This window comes from Triticum aestivum, chromosome 2D (genome assembly GCF_018294505.1).
Source record: "Triticum aestivum cultivar Chinese Spring chromosome 2D, IWGSC CS RefSeq v2.1, whole genome shotgun sequence".
Classification (NCBI taxonomy): Eukaryota; Viridiplantae; Streptophyta; class Magnoliopsida; order Poales; family Poaceae; genus Triticum; species Triticum aestivum.
This window is the reverse complement of record NC_057799.1, coordinates 621,191,023-621,208,265: the sequence shown is the minus strand read 5'-3', so window position 1 is coordinate 621,208,265 and position 17,243 is coordinate 621,191,023. Positions and strand designations below refer to the sequence as shown.

The following is a 17,243-nucleotide window of genomic DNA, read 5'->3' as shown; positions in this document are numbered from 1 at the left end:
AGTTACCATTTTTATTGATTAAGAAGAAGTTAGAATTGCCCGGTTAATTGAAGGAAAGCCAACCTAAAACCAATACAATACAATAAATAGCATGGGCACCACCAACCAACCTAGCCACCGACATGGAACACAGAGCTGCAAAGAAGAAAGACATCCGGCGAGGAGTCACAAGGGTCATCGTCATCACCGGTTGCCTCCGAACAGGCGACTCCAACTTCATGGAAAGTACACACGTAATTTTTTTTTTCTGAAAAAACAGAAAAAACAGTGGTCAAGTACTTCGAAGTACATGTACCTCTAAGTACAAGCATATTAGTTTTAGAAGTATAGTACTTATGTATTTATTTATTTATTTGAGTAGAGTACATATGTATTTTAAAAGTGCGGCACATGTACTTCCAAATACAACTATATTTGTTTTGGAAGTAGACACGCTAAGAAGTGTAAGCGTCTGTAGTTTGAACTATAAGGGTACTAATTCTGGAAGTACATCAAACATGTCATTGTAATTTGAAGATTAATCATATCCCTAAACTCATAATTTCCGAAGGACATTAATAGTCATCCAAATATTCTATATAAATTCAGAGAACTGAAACATGATAAATGGAATCAGTAAAACAAGCTCCGTAATTTTTGGAAGAACATTGCTTCATCCATTAATTTGTAAATGGTATTTTAAACCATTTTAAATGCAAACGGAGTCCAAATAATTATAAGAAAATTATGGAGATATCCAAGGGTGTGTATTAGCACTATAGTTAATCACCACAAAATGTTCAAGACAGTTGGATACACACAACATAGGATTGCTATGTGTAACCTCTAATTATCTTATAGTAATAATGTTAATGCACATTTTTTATTTCCATGCAATTCTTTAGTGCAAATATGATGACATGCCAAGAAAATTATGCAGAATTAATACTAAGTAGGTTTTATTAATTTGGGGATCCTTACATAAAAAGCTATGCCAGGTAGAGCTGTTTGTCAACCGGTTTCCCTCTCCCACCATGTTTCTCCATCTTTTTTTTATCCAACCCGTTTTTCCCCCACGTCATATTTGACCGTACCTTTCGAATACACCGCTCAATGATATTATTTTACTTACTTCTTGCAGCCCTACATGAACTCCATCTTAATTAACTTATCATTCCCAATTACTTGGAATTACATCATTCGATTTCACACAATATTTCACCGCGTCTTCCGGTATGCCGCTCAATCATATTAATTTACTTACCATGTATGACCCAGGCTACCAAATTATTGAGATAAAAAATATGTGACCCTGTGGCAACACACAGGCACATACCTAGTCGAGCTAAAAAGGAGTCGATCTTCAGCCGCTCGTAGTTCGAGCTTTTCTCGCAGCCCAATTTCGAGGACGGTGGCACCGACAGCTTTTTCGTACTAGTACTTACATCTAATTCAGCAGTAGGTGTTTTGCTTGTTTTGCTTATCTGGGCGCTAGCTGCTTGTCAGTTGTCTATGCCCTGTCTTTATGTTACTCCCACCATTTGCATAACCGAAAGTTTTAATCAATAATTTTTTTTATGATTGATGTTGCACCGATGAAAGATTGGACCGAATCAATGACGCGTCTACAGCGATATCTCTCTTTCTGTTCCACTTTTTGTATTTTGATTGATGCATGAGCTGCAGAAAGCCAGAAAGCTCAATTTGTACATATAATAAGAAAAGTAAGAGCAAGTGGAATTTCAGTCTAGTCACAAGGAGGATTGACTCTCTGTTAGAAGATGGAAAAAGCCATTATCACGCATTAGGCGCCTAGTCCTTTTTCTCTAATACTCCCGCTGTAAACTTTTGTAAGACCGTTTAGATCGTTAAGCTTTCTTCACACATTGAATTGGAATGAAGTTAGACAGAAGCCTTAGCCGCTAATTATCAGATCCACTTTACTATTAGTAAATTAGCTGCAGCTTTGCATGGGCTATATGCATTAAGATTTAGTGCTTTTGGAAACATTTTAAATTTGAGGTGCCGCCGTCACGAATCGCATCTCTCCACCAAACTTCCACTCAGCCTTCTCCTATTTAAAAGCCTCCGCAAAACATAGCAGCATTCAGCAAGCTGGTTGAGCAAACCCAGCAAATTAAGCTCACTCTAGTGATCACTTGTCAACCCGGCCAGGAAGCGAGGAAGCAGCCATGGTGCTCCGCATGCAAAGCCTCAGCCCCCCTCGTCGTGTGTCGGTGGATGGCCCAATCATCGTCGGCGCCGGTCCCTCCGGGCTCGCCGTGGCGGCCAGCCTCGGCGAGGAGGGCATGCCATTCCTCATGCTGGAGCGCGAGGACTGCATCGCCTCGCTCTGGCAGAAGCGCACCTACGACCGCGTCAAGCTCCACATCCCCAAGCACTTCTGCGAGCTCCCTCGCATGCCCTTCCCGGAGAGCTACCCGGAGTACCCCACCCGCCGCCAGTTCATCGACTACCTCGAGAGCTACGCCGCCAGGTTCGACATTAAGCCCGAGTTCAACACCACCGTGCTCTCCGCCCACTACGACAACACCTCCGGACTCTGGCACGCGCAAGCCACCAGCGCGGGCGGTGCCCAGATGGAGTACATCGGCCGCTGGCTCGTGGTCGCCACCGGCGAGAACGCCGTCAACGTCGTCCCGGACATCCCGGGCCTCGGCGGCTTCTGCGGCGAGGTCACCCACGTCAGCCACTACAAGTCCGGCGAGCCCTACAGCGGGAAGCGCGTGCTCGTCGTCGGCTGCGGGAACTCCGGCATGGAGGTCTCCCTCGACCTCTGCGACCACGGCGCCCACCCTTTCATGGTGGTGCGCGACGCCATGCACGTCATTCCGCGCGAGGTGCTCGGCAAGTCCACTTTCGAGCTGGCCATGCTGCTCATGGCGTGGCTCCCGCTCTGGATCGTGGACAAGATCATGATCTTCCTCGCCTGGCTCGTCCTCGGCGACCTCGACAAGCTCGGCATCCACCGCCCGGCTGTCGGCCCGCTCACGCTCAAGCACACGCAAGGCCGCGCCCCGGTGCTCGACACCGGCGCGCTCGCCAGGATCAGGTGCGGCCAAATCACCGTCGTCCCCGGCATCACCCGCTTCACCAACTCCGACGCCGTGCTCTCCGATGGCACCGCCGTCCATGTCGACGCTGTCATCCTGGCCACCGGCTACAGAAGCAATGTGCCACAGTGGCTCCGGGCGACGGACTTCTTCGGCAAGGACGGCTACCCAAAGACGGAGTTCCCCAACGGCTGGAAGGGCCAGTTTGGACTCTACTCCGTCGGCTTCGCACGCCGCGGCATCTCCGGTGCCTCCGCCGACGCCGTGCGCATCGCCAAGGATCTCTGCCAGCTCTGGAAGGAGGAGAGCAGGCCCGCAAAGAAGGCCGGCCGCCCGTGCTATAGGAGGTCTATCTCCGTCGTCTTGTAATCTATCTAAGCAAGCTTTCAATCTGGATGTTCCTCATGTAACTTGGGTCCTGGAATTGTGTGGAGATGGGATTTTTTTGGGGACCGGCTATTGGTAAGTTGGCTGAAACAAAACTTGGGTCAGTGTGTAAGTCATTTGCCTTTTTTTTTCTTAGCCTGTTTAAGTTGATTTGCTCTCAGCTGACAATACGTGCGTACAACGTTTGACGCAGGGCCTTGATCCACACGCATTGGGTTTATCTGCTCGCATGCACGTACGTGCCATCCTGTTTCGTATGGTTCAGCACGTGTTATGTTTGTAATCACAGTCACCGGTGTTTTGTTACTTTATTACTCTATCTGTCCCATAATATAAAAGCATTTTTAACACTACACTAGTATAAAAAATGCTCTTATATTATGGGACAAAGGGAGTATTACTTTAAAGCCATTGCCCAGTGTCTGTCTATGCATACGTGCGGACGCTGGAAGGTTAAAGATAGTCTTTTCAAATGTGTACTTTCAAATGTGTACGGATTGGTATTAGCCTTCTAATACTTGTGAGTTCCTGTCTAAGCTATGTACCTATTACTCCCTCGGTCTCAAAATAAGTATTTTAAAATTAATACAACTTTATACTAGAGTTAGCATAAAATTGAGACACTTATTTTAAGATGGGGGAATATTAGCTAATAATGCATGCGCACAAATTCCAAATCATATATAACTAAGGCTCTGTTTGATGGCAAAGTATTTCCTAATTATTCTTATAATATCATATTTTATGCAGACATACAACAATGGAATTTAGTGTCATTGGTATTACCCTTAAAACACAAAGAAATTGATACACAAACATAAATAAAAAATAAAATAAAAATTCCAAGGAAGAATTATGGCATTAGTATTTCCCTTCTAGAAGAAAGAAAAAAAAAGACAAAATTTGCACACAACTTACATACAAATTGTGCTTTTTTTTTAATATGCAAGAATAAGCCGAACATAGTGGAATTTTTAAATAATGAAGTTCCTTAAGAAGGAAATGATTTAGTGGTATTGGTATTACCCTTACAAAAAAGAAAAAGAAAATCTAAAAAAACATAATAATGAAGTTTTTCTAAGAAATATTGAATTTGTGGCATTGGTATTACCCTTTCATACGAAAAAACAAAAAATGTTACTCCCTCCGTCTGGAAATACTTGTTGGAGGAATGGATGTATCTAGACATATTTTAGTTCTAGATACATCCATTTTTATGCATTTCTCCGACAAGTATTTCCGGACGGAGGGAGTATAATTTACACACAAATTGCACTTTTTTATAATATGCAAGAATAAGTATAAAATAGTGGAACTTCAAAAAATGAATTTTCCTAAGAAGTAGTGAATTTAATGGCATTAGTATTATCTATAAGAAAGAAAGAAAATGAAACACAAAATAAAATAAAATAACAAGAAATGAAGTTTTCTAAGGAAGAGTGAATTTGTGGCATTAGTATTTCTCTTCCAGAAGAAAGAAAAATAATTATAAGAGACTAAATTTGCACACAACTTACATAGAAATTGCGCTGTTTTACAATATGAAAGAATAAGCATAACATAGGGAAATTTCAAAATGAATGAAGTTCCCTAAGAAAGAAATAATTTATTGGCATTGGCATTACCCTTAAAGAACAAAAAATGAAGCAAAAACAAAATAATGAAGTTTTCAAAGCAGGAATGAATTTGTGGCATTAGTATTACCCTTTCACAGGAAACAAATATATCAAAATTTACACAATTTACATAGAAATTGCGATTTTTTATAACATGCAAGAATAAGCATATAATAGTGGAATTTCCAAAAGTAAATTTTCCTATTAAGGAATGAATTTAGTGGCATTAGTATTATCTATAAAAAAGAAAGAATATGAAACTACAAATAAAACAAAAACAAAAATAAAGTTTCCAAAGGAAGAATGAATCAATGGCATTGTTATTACCCTTTAAGAGGACAGAAAATGAAAGAAGCAAAAAATATAAAAATTCAAAATATTGACATGAAAATTATGCTTTTCTATAATATGCAAGAACGAGCAAAACATGGCGGTAATCCAAGAAAAAAAAGATGTTCCTTAAGAAGGAATGATATAGTGACAGTAGTATCAACCTCAAAGAAAAATGAAATGAAATAAAACTATAACATAATAAAAATTAATGAAGTTTTTCATTTAAGAATAAAGAAAAATAAAAAATAAGCTTAAAAATTGGCACACAACTTTGCACATATTTACTACAAGAAATAAACGTATAGTGGTTTAGTTTACACTATAATATAGTTTATACTATGTTATATAGTATTCGTGTGTATACAATTTACACTCACCCAACATCTCAAAAATACCCATCGTAACCAACTAAGAAAAAGGAAAAAACAAAAAACGCATACAAACAGAAAAAAAAGGGAGCATCATGGGCCTATAAAAACAGGAAATGCACTTCAGCCCAATTAGGATTCGATTGGCCCAATACGGTGGTCAGTTGAAAATATCAGCCCAAAACAAGACAACATACACAACAGAGAAAAAACAAGTAGCACGAATCCTGATGGAGAATCAATGGCTCAAAAATTGACTGACCCAAATTCATTTTTCAGGCGACTTACATGTAGCTAAAGTGTAAAATTAAAAAAGTTTGGTTTAGATGAAATAGATAAACCTCGTGAACTGAAAGTAACTATTACCAACCCGAACACCCATCCAACTCTACTTGAGCCACAATCCACGAAGAGAAAAAAAAATACAGCTCGACTTCTTTATCCAGCATGAACAAAATATACAACAACAAGAAACTCAAACTAATGATTCCAATTTACACAACTATATACAACCAGTATCCCCAATGCACGTGCTGCTCGCAAATACAAGTAGACTCACACAGAAAACATAAGCGCTACAATAAGTTATAGAAAGCACAAGATAATAGGAAAGGGCAATGGAACCGTGACAGTGATACACCAACCATGGAAGTAATAATCCACAGACACAAATTGCAGTAGCATGAGACAACACACTCTAATAACATTCTAATAAGGTCAAGTAACCCAAACCAACGACGCGATGGCTACCCGCCTTCCCTATCAATATAGGTCAACTGGTTCCCATTCAATATAGGTCGTCCGCGAGAGCTCTTCCAACAAAGAACAATGGCACGCTTCAGAGCGGGAAGTTCGACATCAGCACACAATATCTTCAGCATGAGACGCATAGCAGGCCTCTAGCCCGGCAACGGCAGATCCTATTAGCCGCGTATTGGGGAATAGTGATCCAACACGCACCTTGGTCGCTAATGTAGGTACTTTCGGGCAGGCCTAAACCTGTTTTTTCTTTTTTCTATGTTTCTTTGTGTTGGTTTTTGTTAGGTTTTTTCAGGGGTCTTCATTGTTTTTGTTTTTGCTTCATTATATTTCCATTTTTATTTTCTACTTTTCTTTATCATTTTTCTTTTGTTTTCTTTATTTATTCTTCTTATTTTTTATTTTTTTGTTTCCATAATATTATAAATATTTACAACATTTTAAAAATGTGGTAACTTTTTAAAATTTGTAAAAGAAAATAAAAATATTTGAATTTTTCATTGAAATTCAATAATATTTTGTAAATTGATGAACATTTTCTGAATTTTAGTATATTTTTGAATTTCCGATCAGTTTTTTTAAAGCCAAGGACATTTTCTAAATCATGATCATTTTGTAAATCTAAGAAATTTTTCAAAATATTGGACATTTTCTGAAATTCGTTTTTTAAGACTCCAAGAACATTTTCAAATTCTAAATCTAATCAATTTTCTGTGGACTTTTTTAAAATTCATTTTTTTTAAATCTTGAACGTCTTCAAAGTAAGCAAAAGAAAAATAAAGAAAAGGAAAAAACAGGCGCCTGTGCCCCCACATTGGGCCGGGTGTATCGCCTGGCTCAGGCCGGGATTTAGAAATATATCTCGCTTATAGCGAGAGTACCTACGGTCTCGCCTGAAGCTTTTCCTGTGTGCTACAGTACTGGGCTGGCCCCTTCTGTGCGTCCGTTCACTCACACGCTTCGTTTACTTCGTATATTATTTTTCTTTTTCATCTTTTTCTTTTTCTTATGGTTTTCTCTGTTTCTTCAATGGTTTTCTTCGGTTTTTTCTTTTTCTTTTTTATCCGGTTTTATTGTTTCTTCTCCGAAGGTGAGCACTATTGCAGGGGGTTGATAAGCCACAAGCGTAGGGGGTCTATTGTACCCTTTTTCAATAAGTAAGAGTGTTAAACCCAACGAGGAGCAGAAGGAATTGGTTAATATATTTCAGCAAGCATTCAATGTAAAAGCTACAACGATTGTTTGATCACAAGAATAATGGCAAGGACATGAATTGTAATAAAAATAAAAAGGCGAGTCAAGTGGCTCAATCCTTAGTTGTGCTAAGTACAAATCTGTTGTCTTACTTATAGAAATCAAATGGCTCTCGAGGACACACGGGAGTTTCACCAAGTTATTTTCATCTAGTTTCATTGAGTTAAGATTCATTGCCTTGATAATTTGTTGTGTGATGGAACCTATAATAATGTGACGTTCTTTCTTGAACAAACAATATACTTATGATTATACCCTCTAATCATAGCATTAAACGTTGGGGTTCCAACAACCCCTCGTGCAATAGTTCATAAACTTAGGGTTTAGTCATTTTTGTCACTCCAATCATCCATCATACATAAAATAATCACATAATGCTCTCCACTAGGCCCATAAAGGTGAACATATCTGCAGTCAACGTTCGCACATCACCACTAGAGAATTACAACAACATAATGTCAAGTCATTGAATTATTCAACTTCATAAGATTACTAGCAACAAGGTTTATCCCGTGTCCTCCAGAACATAATGGACTACTCACGAGACATCTTTTGGATCATGATCAGTGGGGATGAAAATATGATCAACAATCTGAACATATAAATCTTTCACCAATAAAACTTCTAATCATCAACTACAGACAATAATGAACACCATGAATTATTCCGAGAAAGGGATATGAGACAATACTTCATAGATTGAAAGCTAGGGTTGGAGATGGATGACGGTGATGATGGTTTGATGATCCCCATGGTGAATGGAGCGTTGGTGATGTCGATGGCTTTGAATCTCCCTTCGAGAGGGAAAGGGGGAATACAAATGTGAATAGTGTAGTTCTATACATTGTTCATGTTTTTGTCTTTATTGACACTATTCATGTTGAATTTGTCTTTTGTATCTATGTGTACTTTGAATTTGGATATGGATTATGTAGGGTTTGTAGAACATGTGTTGTGAACATCCACAGCTTTTCTTGGAATTTTTTTGAATCATTTCAAAATAAACTTTTTAAAATTGGTATCATGGGAGCATCTAAGTGATGGTATCACATGAAATTCTCCTTGTGCAAGCGACGTGCTAACTAGTGCTAGTGCGCCACTATAGAACTAGTGCATGAGTGTTGGTGTTGTTACTTGTTATAGTTAGAAAATTTCTCGGCATGTATGTTTGTGTGATGTGGTGTCACTATGTTGTTATAAATTCGTGTCAACTTTAGTTTATATGGTATTTACCAAAATTGTATTGGTATTTACTGAACTGAACCGAACAATATTTTCCCTGCAAAAAAAAGAAACAAAATGAACTATATTTACCAAAGTATGGAAGCCGTATTTACCAAATACCATATTTACATAATGAACCGGACACACACGGCTATGAGACGCGGACATACACGAGAGCATACAACTATCAAATTTAGCGGGCACGAGGTTTGTGGATAGTTTGCTTCGTGTACTTGCAACTCAAAGCCTGATCGTATAAACATATTATTCGAAGAAAAAATATTATTAGCTTGATAATGAAGTATTATTTTACAAGTTTTTGTGTTATGGATGAACGAAATATGCCCTAGAGGCAATAATAAAGTTGTTATTTATATTTCCTTATATCATGATAAATGTTTATTATTCATGCTAAATTGTATTAACCGGAAACTTAGTACATGTGTGAATACATAGACAAACAGAGTGTCACTAGTATGCCAGCTCGTTGAATCAAAGATGGTTAAGTTTCCTAGCCATAGACATGAGTTGTTATTTGATTAATGGGATCACATCATTAGATAATGATGTGATTGACTTGACTCATTTCGTTAGTTTAGCACTTGATCGTTTAGTTTGTTGCTATTGCTTTCTTCATGACTTATACATGTTCATATGACTATGAGATTATGCAACTCTCGAATACCGGAGGAACACTTAGTGTGCTATCAAACGTCACAACGTAACTGGGTGATTATAAAGATGCTCTACAGGTGTCTTCGATGGTGTTTGTTGAGTTGGCATAGATCGAGATTAGGATTTGTCACTCTGAGTATCGGAGAGGTATCTCCGAGCCCTCTCGGTAATGCACATCACTATAAGCCTTGCAAGCAATGTGACTAATAAGTTAGTTGCGGGATGATGCATTATGGAACGAGTAAAGAGACTTGCCGGTAACGAGATTGAACTAGGTATGGAGATACCGACGATCGAATCTCGGGCAAGTAACATACCGATGACAAAGGGAACAACGTATGTTGTTATGCGGTTTGACCGATAAAGATCTTCGTAGAATATGTAGGAACCAATATGAGCATCCAGGTTCCGCTATTGGTTATTGACCGGAGATGAGTCTCGGTCATGTCTACATAGTTCTTGAACCCGTAGGGTCCGCACGCTTAACGTTCGGCGACGATCAGTATTATGAGTTTATGTGTTTTGATATACCGAAGGTTGTTCGGAGTCCCAGATGTGATCACGGACATGACGAGGAGTCTCGAAATGGTCGAGAGATAAAGATCGATATATTGGATGGCTATGTTTGGACATCAGAATGGTTCCGGGTGAGTTCGGGCATTTACCGGAGTACCGGGAAGTTACCGGAACCCCCCGGGGAGTATATGGGCCTTATTGGGCCTTAGTGGGAGAGAGGAGGAGGCGGCAAAGGTGGGGGCGCGCCCCCCCAAACCCAATCCGAATTGGCCCCCACCCTTCTCCCTCTCTCCTCCTTCCTTCCTCTCCTACTCCAACTAGGGAAGGGGGGAATCCTACTCCCGGTGGGAGTAGGACTCCCCTTGGGCGCACCATAGAGAGGGCCGGCCCCTCCCCTCCTCCACTCCTTTATATACGGGGGGGGGGGACCCCATAGACACACAAGTTGATTGTTTAGCCGTGTGCGGTGCCCCCCTCCACAGATTTCCACCTCGGTCATATCGTTGTAGTGCTTAGGCGAAGCCCTGCGTCGGTAACTTCATCATCACCGTCATGACACCGTCGTGCTGACGAAGCTCTCCCTCGACCTCAGCTGGATCTAGAGTTCATGGGACGTCACTGAGCTGAACGTGTGCAGATCGCGGAGGTGCCGTACTTTTGGTACTAGGATCGGTCGGATCGTGAAGACGTACAACTACATCAACCGCGTTGTCATAATGCTTCCGCTTTCGGTCTACGAGGGTACGTGGACAACACTCTCCCCTCTCATTGCTATGTATCACCTAGATGGATCTTGCGTGTGCGTAGGAATTTTTTTGAAATTACTGCGTTCCCCAAAAGTGGCATCCGAGCCAGGTCTATGCGAGATGTTATATGCACGAGTACAACACAAAGAGTTGTGGGCGATAATAGTCATACTGCTTACCAGCATGTCATACTTTGATTCGGCGGTATTTTTGGATGAAGCGGCCCCCAACCGGCATTACGTGTACGCTTACGCGAGACTGGTTCTACCGACGTGCTTTGCACACAGCTGGCTGGCGGGTGTCAGTTTCTCCAACTTTAGTTGAATCGAGTGTGACTACGCCCGGTCCTTGTTGAAGGTTAAAACAGCACACTTGACGAAAAATCATGGTGGTTTTGATGCGTAGGTAAGAATGGTTCTTGCTCAGCCCGTAGTAGCCACGTAAAACTTGCAATAACAAAGTAGATGACGTCTAACTTGTTTTTGCAGGGCATGTTGTGATGTGATATGGTCAAGACATGATGCTAAATTTTATTGTATGAGCTGATCATGTTTTGTAACAGAGTTATCGGCAACTGGCAGGAGCCATATGGTTGTCGCTTTATGGTGTGCAATGCAATCGCCCTGTAATTGTTTTTACTTTATTACTAAGCGGCAGCGATAGTCGTAGAAACAAGAGTTGGCGAGACGACAACGATGCTACAATGGAGATCAAGGTGTCGCGCCGGTGACGACAGTGATCATGACGGTGCTTTGGAGATGGAGATCAAAGGCACATGATGATGATGGCCATATCATATCACTTATATTGATTGCATGTGATGTTTATCCTTTATGCATCTTATTTTGCTTAGTTCGGTGGTAGCATTATAAGATGATCTCTCACTAAATTTCAAGGTACAAGTGTTCTCCCTGAGTATGCACCGTTGCGAAAGTTCGTCGTGCCGAGACACCACGTGATGATCGGGTGTGCTAAGCTCTACGTTCACATACAACGGGTGCAAGCCAGTTTTGCACACACGGAATACTCGGATTAAACTTGACGAGCCTAGCATATGCAGATATGGCCTCGGAACACTGAGACCGAAAGGTCGAGCGTGAATCATATAGTAGATATGATCAACATAGTGATGTTCACCATTGAAAAACTACTCCATCTCATGTGATGATCGGACATGGTTTAGTTGATTTGGATCACGTGATCACTTAGATGATTAGAGGGATGTCTATCTAAGTGGGAGTTCTTAAGTAATATGATTAACTGAACTTTAATTTATCATGAACTTAGTACCTGATAGTATTTTGCATGTCTATGTTGTTGTAGATCAATGGCCTGTGCTACTATTCCTTTGAATTTTAATGCGTTCCTAGAGAAAGCTAAGTTGAAAGATGATGGCAGCAACTACACGGACTGGGTCCATAACTTGAGGATTATCCTCATTGCTGCACAGAAGAATTACGTCCTGGAAGAATCGCTAGGTGCCAGGCCTGCTGCAGATGCTGCTAAAGACGTTAAGAACGTCTGGCAAAGCAAAGCTGATGACTACTCGATAGTTCAGTGTGCCATGCTTTACGGCTTAGAAGTGGGACTTCAACGTTGTTTTGAACGTCATGGAGCATATGAAATGTTCCAGGAGTTGAAATTAATATTTCAAGCAAATGCCCGGATTGAGAGATATGAAGTCTCCAATAAGTTCTACAGCTACAAAATGGAGGAGAATAGTTCTGTCAGTGAACATATACTCAGAATGTCTGGGTACCACAACCACTTGACTCAGCTGGGAGTTAATCTTCCTGATGATAGTGTCATTAACAGAGTTCTTCAATCACTTCCACCAAGCTACAAGAGCTTCGTGATGAACTATAATATGCAAGGGATGGATAAGACTATTCCCGAGCTCTTCGCAATGCTAAAGGCTGCGGAGGTAGAAATCAACAAGACCACCAGTTTCAAGAAAAAGGGTAAAGGGAAGAAGGGGAACTTCAAGAAGAACAACAAGCAAGTTGCTGCTCAAGTGAAGAAGCCCAAGTCTGGACCTAAGCCTGCGATTGAGTGCTTCTACTGCAAAGGGACTGGTCACTGGAAGCGGAATTGCCCCAAGTATTTGGCGGATAAGAAGGATGGCAAGGTGAACATAGGTATATGTGATATACATGTTATTGATGTGTACCTTACTAATGCTCGCAGTAGTGCCTGGGTATTTGATACTGGTTCTGTTGCTAATATTTGCAACTCGAAACAGGGACTACGGATTAAGTGAAGATTGGCTAAGGACGAGGTGACGATGCGCGTGGGAAATGGTTCCAAAGTCGATGTGATCGCCGTCGGCACGCTACCTCTACATCTACCTTCGGGATTAGTTTTAGACCTGAATAATTGTTATTTGGTGCCAGCGTTAAGCATGAACATTATATCTGGATCTTGTTTGATGCGAGACGGTTATTCATTTAAATCCGAGAATAATGGTTGTTCTATTTATATGAGTAATATCTTTTATGGTAATGCACCCTTGAAGAGTGGTCTATTTTTGTTGAAACTCGATAGTAGTGACACACATATTCATAATATTGAAGCCAAAATATGCAGAGTTGATAATGATAGTGCAACTTATTTGTGGCACTGCCGTTTGGGTCATATTGGTGTAAAGCGCATGAAGAAACTCCATTCTGATGGACTTTTGGAATCACTTGATTATGAATCACTTGGTACTTGCGAACCATGCCTCATGGGCAAGATGAGTAAAACTCCATTCTGCGGAACAATGGAGCGAGCAACAGACTTATTGGAAATCATACATACTGATGTATGTGGTCCGATGAATATTGAGGCTCGCGGCGGGTATTGTTATTTTCTGACCTTCACAGATGATTTAAGCAGATATGGGTATATCTACTTGATGAAACATAAGTCTGAAACATTTGAAAAGTTAAAAGAATTTCAGTGTGAAGTAGAAAATCATCGTAACAAGAAAATAAAGTTTCTGCGATCTGATCGTGGAGGAGAATATTTGAGTTACGAGTTTGGTCTTCATTTGAAACAATGCGGAATAGTTTCGAACCTCACGCCACCTGGAACACCACAGCGTAATGGTGTGTCCGAACGTCGTAATCGTACTTTACTAGATATGGTGCTACCTATGATGTCTCTTACTGATTTACTGCTATCGTTTTGGGGTTATGCTTTAGAGATGGTTGCTTTCACGTTAAATTGGGCACCATCTAAATCTGTTGAGACGACACCTTATGAACTGTGGTTTGGCAAGAAACCCAAGTTGTCATTACTTAAAGTTTGGGGCTGCGATGCTTATGTGAAAAAGCTTCAACCTGATAAGCTCGAACCCAAATCGGAGAAATGTGTCTTCATAGGATACCCAAAGGAGACTATTGGGTACACCTTCTATCACAGATCCGAAGGCAAGACATTCGTTGCTAAGAATGGATCCTTTCTAGAGAAAGAGTTTCTCTCGAAAGAAGTGAGTGGAGGAAAGTAGAACTTGATGACGTAATAGTACCTGCTCCCTTATTGGAAAGTAGTTCATCACAGAAATCAGTTCCTGTGACTCCTACACCAATTAGTGAGGAAGATAATGATGATGATCATGTAACTTCAGATCAAGTTACTACCGAACCTCGTAGGTCAACCAGAGTAAGATCCGCACCAGAGTGGTACGGTAATCCTGTTCTGGAGGTCATGTTACTTGACCATGACGAACCTACGAACTATGAGGAAGCGATGATGAGCCCAGATTCCGCAAAATGGCTTGAGGCCATGAAATCTGAGATGGGATCCATGTATGAGAACAAAGTGTGGACTTTGGTTAACTTGCCCGTGGATCGGCAACCCATCGACAATAAATGGATTTTCAAGAAGAAGACTCTCGCTGACGGTAATGTTACTGTCTATAAAGATCGACCTGTTGCGAAAGGTTTTCGACAAGTTCAAGGAGTTGACTACGATGAGACCTTCTCACCCGTAGCGATTCTTAAGTCCGTCCGAATCATGTTAGCAATTACTGCATTTTATGATTATGAAATTTGGCAAATGGATGTAAAGACTGCATTCCTGAATGGTTTTCTGGCAGAAGAGTTGTATATGATGAAACCCGAAGGTTTTATCAATCCAAAGGATGCTAACAAAGTGGGCAAGCTCCAGCGATCCATTTATGGACTGGTGCAAGCATCTCGGAGTTGGAATAAACGTTCTGATAATGTGATCAAAGCATATCATTTTATACAGTCTTTTGGAGAAGCCTGTATTTACAAGAAAGTGAGTGGGAGCTCTGTAGCATTTCTAATATTATATGTGGATGACATATTGTTGATTGGAAATGATATTGAATTTCTGGATAGCATAAAAGGATACTTGAATAAAAGTTTTTTCAATGAAAGACCTCGGTGAAGCTGCTTATATATTGGGCATCAAGATCTATAGAGATAGATCAAGACGCTTAATTGGACTTTCACAAAGCACATACCTTGATAAAGTTTTGAAGAAGTTCAAAATGGATCAAGCAAAGAAAGGGTTCTTGCCTGTGTTACAAGGTGTGAAGTTGAGTCAGACTCAATGCCCGACCACTGCAGAAGATAGAGAGAAAATGAAAGTCATCCCCTATGCTTCAGCCATAGGTTCTATCATGTATGCAATGCTGTGTACCACACCTGATGTGTGCCTTGCTATTAGTTTAGCAGGGAGGTACCAAATTAATCCAGGAGTGGATCACTGGACAGCGGTCAAGAACATCCTGAAATACCTGAAAAGGACTAATGATATGTTTCTCGTTTATGGAGGTGACCAAGAGCTTATCGTAAATGGTTATGTCGATGCAGGCTTTGACACTGATCCGGATGACTCCAAGTCACAAACCGGATACGTATTTATATTGAACGGTGGAGCTGTAAGTTGGTGTAGTTCTAAGAAAAGAGTTGTGGCGGGATCTACGTGTGAAGCGGAGTACATAGCCACTTCAGAAGCAGCAAATGAAGGAGTCTGGATGAAGGAGTTCATATCCAATCTAGGTGTCATACCTAGTGCATCGGGTCCAACGAAAATCTTTTGTGACAATACTGGTGCAATTGCCTTGGCAAAGGAATCCAGATTTCACAAGAGAACCAAGCACATCAAGAGATGCTTCAATTCCATCCGCGATCAAGTCAAGGAGGGAGACATAGAGATTTGCAAGATACATACGGATCTGAATGTTGCAGACCTGTTGACTAAGCCTCTCTCACGAGCAAAACATGATCAGCACCAAGACTCCATGGGTGTTAAAATCATTACTATGTAATGTAGATTATTGACTCTAGTGCAAGTGGGAGACTGAAGGAAATATGCCCTAGAGGCAATAATAAAGTTGTTATTTATATTTCCTTATATCATGATAAATGTTGATTATTCATGCTAGAATTGTATTAACGGGAAACTTAGTACATGTGTGAATACATAGACAAACAGAGTATCACTAGTATGCCTCTACTTGACTAGCTCGTTGAATCAAAGATGGTTAAGTTTCGACATGAGTTGTCATTTGATTAACAGGATCACATCATTAGAGAATGATGTGATTGACTTGACCCATTTCATTAGTTTAGCACTTGATCATTTAGTTTGTTGCTATTGCTTTCTTCATGACCTATACATGTTCCTATGACTATGAGATTATGCAACTCCCGAATACCGGAGGAACACTTAGTGTGCTATCAAATGTAACAATGTAACTGGGTGATTATAAAGATGCTCTACAGGTGTATCCGATGGTGTTTGTTGAGTTGGCATAGATCGAGATTAGGATTTGTCACTCCGAGTATCGGAGAGGTATCTCTGGGCCCTCTCGGCAATGCACATCACTATAAGCCTTGCAAGCAATGTGACTAATGAGTTAGTTGCGGGATGATGCATTATGGAACGAGTAAAGAGACTTGCTGGTAACGAGATTGAACTAGGTATTGAGATACCGACGATCGAATCTCGGGCAACTAACATACCGATGACAAAGGGAACAACGTATGTTGTTATGCGGTTTGACCGATAAAGATCTTCGTAGAATATGTAGGAACCAATATGAGCATCCAGGTTCCGCTATTGGTTATTGACCGGAGATGAGTCTCGGTCATGTCTACATAGTTCTCATACCCGTAGGGTCCGCACGCTTAACGTTCGGTGACGATCGGTATTATGAGTTTACGTGTTTTGATGTACCGAAGGTTTTTTGGAGTCCCAGATGTGATCACGGACATGACGAGGAGTCTCGAAATGGTCGAGACATAAAGATCCATATATTGAATGGCTATGTTTGGACATTGGAATGGTTCCGGG

General features: G+C 40.7%; 1 protein-coding gene across 1 annotated transcript; it reads left to right on the top strand.

The window, feature by feature from the left end:
* The first annotated feature begins 2,108 nt into the window (after positions 1–2,108).
* On the top strand, positions 2,109–3,645 carry LOC123050478 (probable indole-3-pyruvate monooxygenase YUCCA5). Its single transcript, XM_044473266.1, has one exon. It carries the CDS (start codon positions 2,172–2,174, stop codon positions 3,420–3,422), a length of 1,251 nt encoding a protein of 416 aa, XP_044329201.1. The 5' UTR covers positions 2,109–2,171; the 3' UTR covers positions 3,423–3,645.
* The last annotated feature ends 13,598 nt before the right edge of the window (positions 3,646–17,243 follow it).

Coding starts and splice junctions, on each gene's coding strand:
- LOC123050478 (XM_044473266.1), top strand. CDS start 2,172: ATGGTGCTCCGCATGCAAAGCCTCAGCCCCCCTCGTCGTGTGTCGGTG.